The 2007-nt window shown below is 37.5% G+C and overlaps 1 protein-coding gene across 1 annotated transcript in view; it reads left to right on the top strand.

Annotated features, from left to right (window-relative positions):
• Nucleotides 1-2007, top strand: part of LOC101862252 (myosin-I heavy chain) — a gene marked incomplete at its 5' end in the record, with an annotated part of 43475 nt that overhangs the window by 6924 nt on the left and 34544 nt on the right. Inside the window, 1 exon segment of the mRNA XM_035968796.1 lies at nucleotides 1468-1751. Within this exon segment, the coding sequence (XP_035824689.1) occupies nucleotides 1468-1751 (284 nt within the window).

Genomic DNA, 2007 nt, shown 5'->3' with positions numbered 1-2007 from the left:
TGTGTGTGTGTGTGTGTGTGTGGATATGCGCACACGCGCGCATGTGTGTACACGCATGTGTGTACGCGCATGTGTGTGTGTCCACATGTGTTTGTGGTTCAAGCATGATCCTAGTACTCATTCTCTTCTCTATGTATTTCTCCATGGTTGATACTAATTTGTGTTCCTCTCTCCCTCCTCTCAGTTTGTGCTGTGACTTGTAGTTGCATTCTTGTTCCTAGTCTCGTAAATAGATGAAATACTCTTTGTATGGATGTTGCATTGTTGTCCTGTCGCTTGATGGAAATGTTTCTTGAGCTTTTAGTAGTGTCAAATATTATGTAAGGAACTTTTGTTACCTTCTAGCTGTCAGTTTTTGTATGATGCATCTTGGTGTTGTTGATGTACCTAAATATTATGTCTGTCAAGTACTTCCATTCTATACCTTTTCTTTTACTTTTACCATCATCTTCATTTGTTCATTAAATCATTCATTTATTCACATACTTCTTTAAAGAAGACACAAGAGCGTGTTTTTTTTGTCAATACTTTTTTTTTCGGTACGTTTACTTGGTACTGTTCTTTGAAAAACATTTTTTGAGGTACTTTTTATCATTTGAAATTTTAATGCTTTCTTTCTTTCTTTGCTTTTTTTTCTTCAAAATTACCTTCTACCTCTTGTTCTGCGTAAACAATTTTTTTTTTATCAACACTCAAATTTTTAGGTAGAGGCTCCAGGTGGAGGAAATGTTCCCAGGGATATGTTGGCTTATGTTGTGTCCTGTGTGGTTCATCTCGTGTGGCCTTTGTTCTTTGTTCTTGTGCTGTCTGACTTTTCCTCTTTTGTTTTCTGTGGTCTCTTGTGCTGTACCTAGTTAAGGCCTTGAACTTTTTTGATTCTTTAGAAGGTGAGAGATCAGGGTTGCATTTTTGACCTTCCCTGTATTTTTTTGAAATTTTTATTGTCATAATGTTTTATGGGGAGTACAGTGTATCTCAGATATGAGTATTGACACAGATCTGCCATAATTGTATATGTCAGATTTATGACTAAATGACTTCGACTCAACAGTTTTTAGATGATGAATTAAAACCCCCCCCCACCGATTATTGTCATAAGATTTTCTGTAAAACATGCCAGTGGGATCTTTGATGGTCCTAGAGAAGTGTAATGGGATAGATTCTGATGTGCATACAAAGAAAAATTGTTCAGAAAATGGCTTATATCTCAATAGTTGAAGAATGACAAGAATTATTGAAGGACCTCACTGGTAAGTCTTTTAAGTTGCCATTTGTTTTCATACAATATTTGCAGAGACAGAATCATGCTGGTGTTAATATTTGTTTCAGTATTTTATTCTCGTTCACTCTCATGATTTAATAAGATTCCTGATTGCTTGTGGTGTATTCTATTGTTACTAATTTTTCTATTTAGTTTGACTTGTACATTGCCTCTTTACCTTTGACCTTTGCCCTCTGACCCTACAGGCAGTCACAGTTGGAGCTGGAGTCGTTGACTCACCTGATTGAGTCCATGTGGACCCACTGCCAGCCAGCTGTCTCGGCCTCCAATATGGATCTGGATGCCATGTTCGACTTCCTGAAGGAGGAGCGGACTGATATGAAGTCGGCTGAGGTCACAAAGGAAGCTGCTCTGAACAAGATCAATGAGGAGTTCAGTACCCTGGACACTCTGTGGAAGGAGGCAGAGAAGGTGGGTTTTTTCTATCCTTTTTGTGCTCTCTTGGAACTTATACAGGCCTTCCTAGATGGTTAAAGTGATGCATACTTGGGACTGTTCTGCGCATAGATCACCTTCATATGTCTAGCGGTCAAACAAGATATTTTATTGCTGTGGGGAAAATAGTGTTTCCATTTCTCTATTGATCAGTCAAATTTTAGATATTGTATTTCTTTAAATAAACAAGTTTTGATGATTTTTTAGTGAATGACTGTTAAGTTCTATTAAATGTTTTTTTGTTAGGCACATGACGTTGATCTGTTGATCACTCTCCATTTGCAACCACC

Source organism: Aplysia californica, unplaced genomic scaffold, assembly GCF_000002075.1.
Source record: "Aplysia californica isolate F4 #8 unplaced genomic scaffold, AplCal3.0 scaffold00083, whole genome shotgun sequence".
In the NCBI taxonomy this organism is placed as follows: domain Eukaryota; kingdom Metazoa; phylum Mollusca; class Gastropoda; order Aplysiida; family Aplysiidae; genus Aplysia; species Aplysia californica.
The sequence above is the reverse complement of the archived record's forward strand: the minus strand, read 5'-3'. Positions and strand labels throughout refer to the sequence as shown.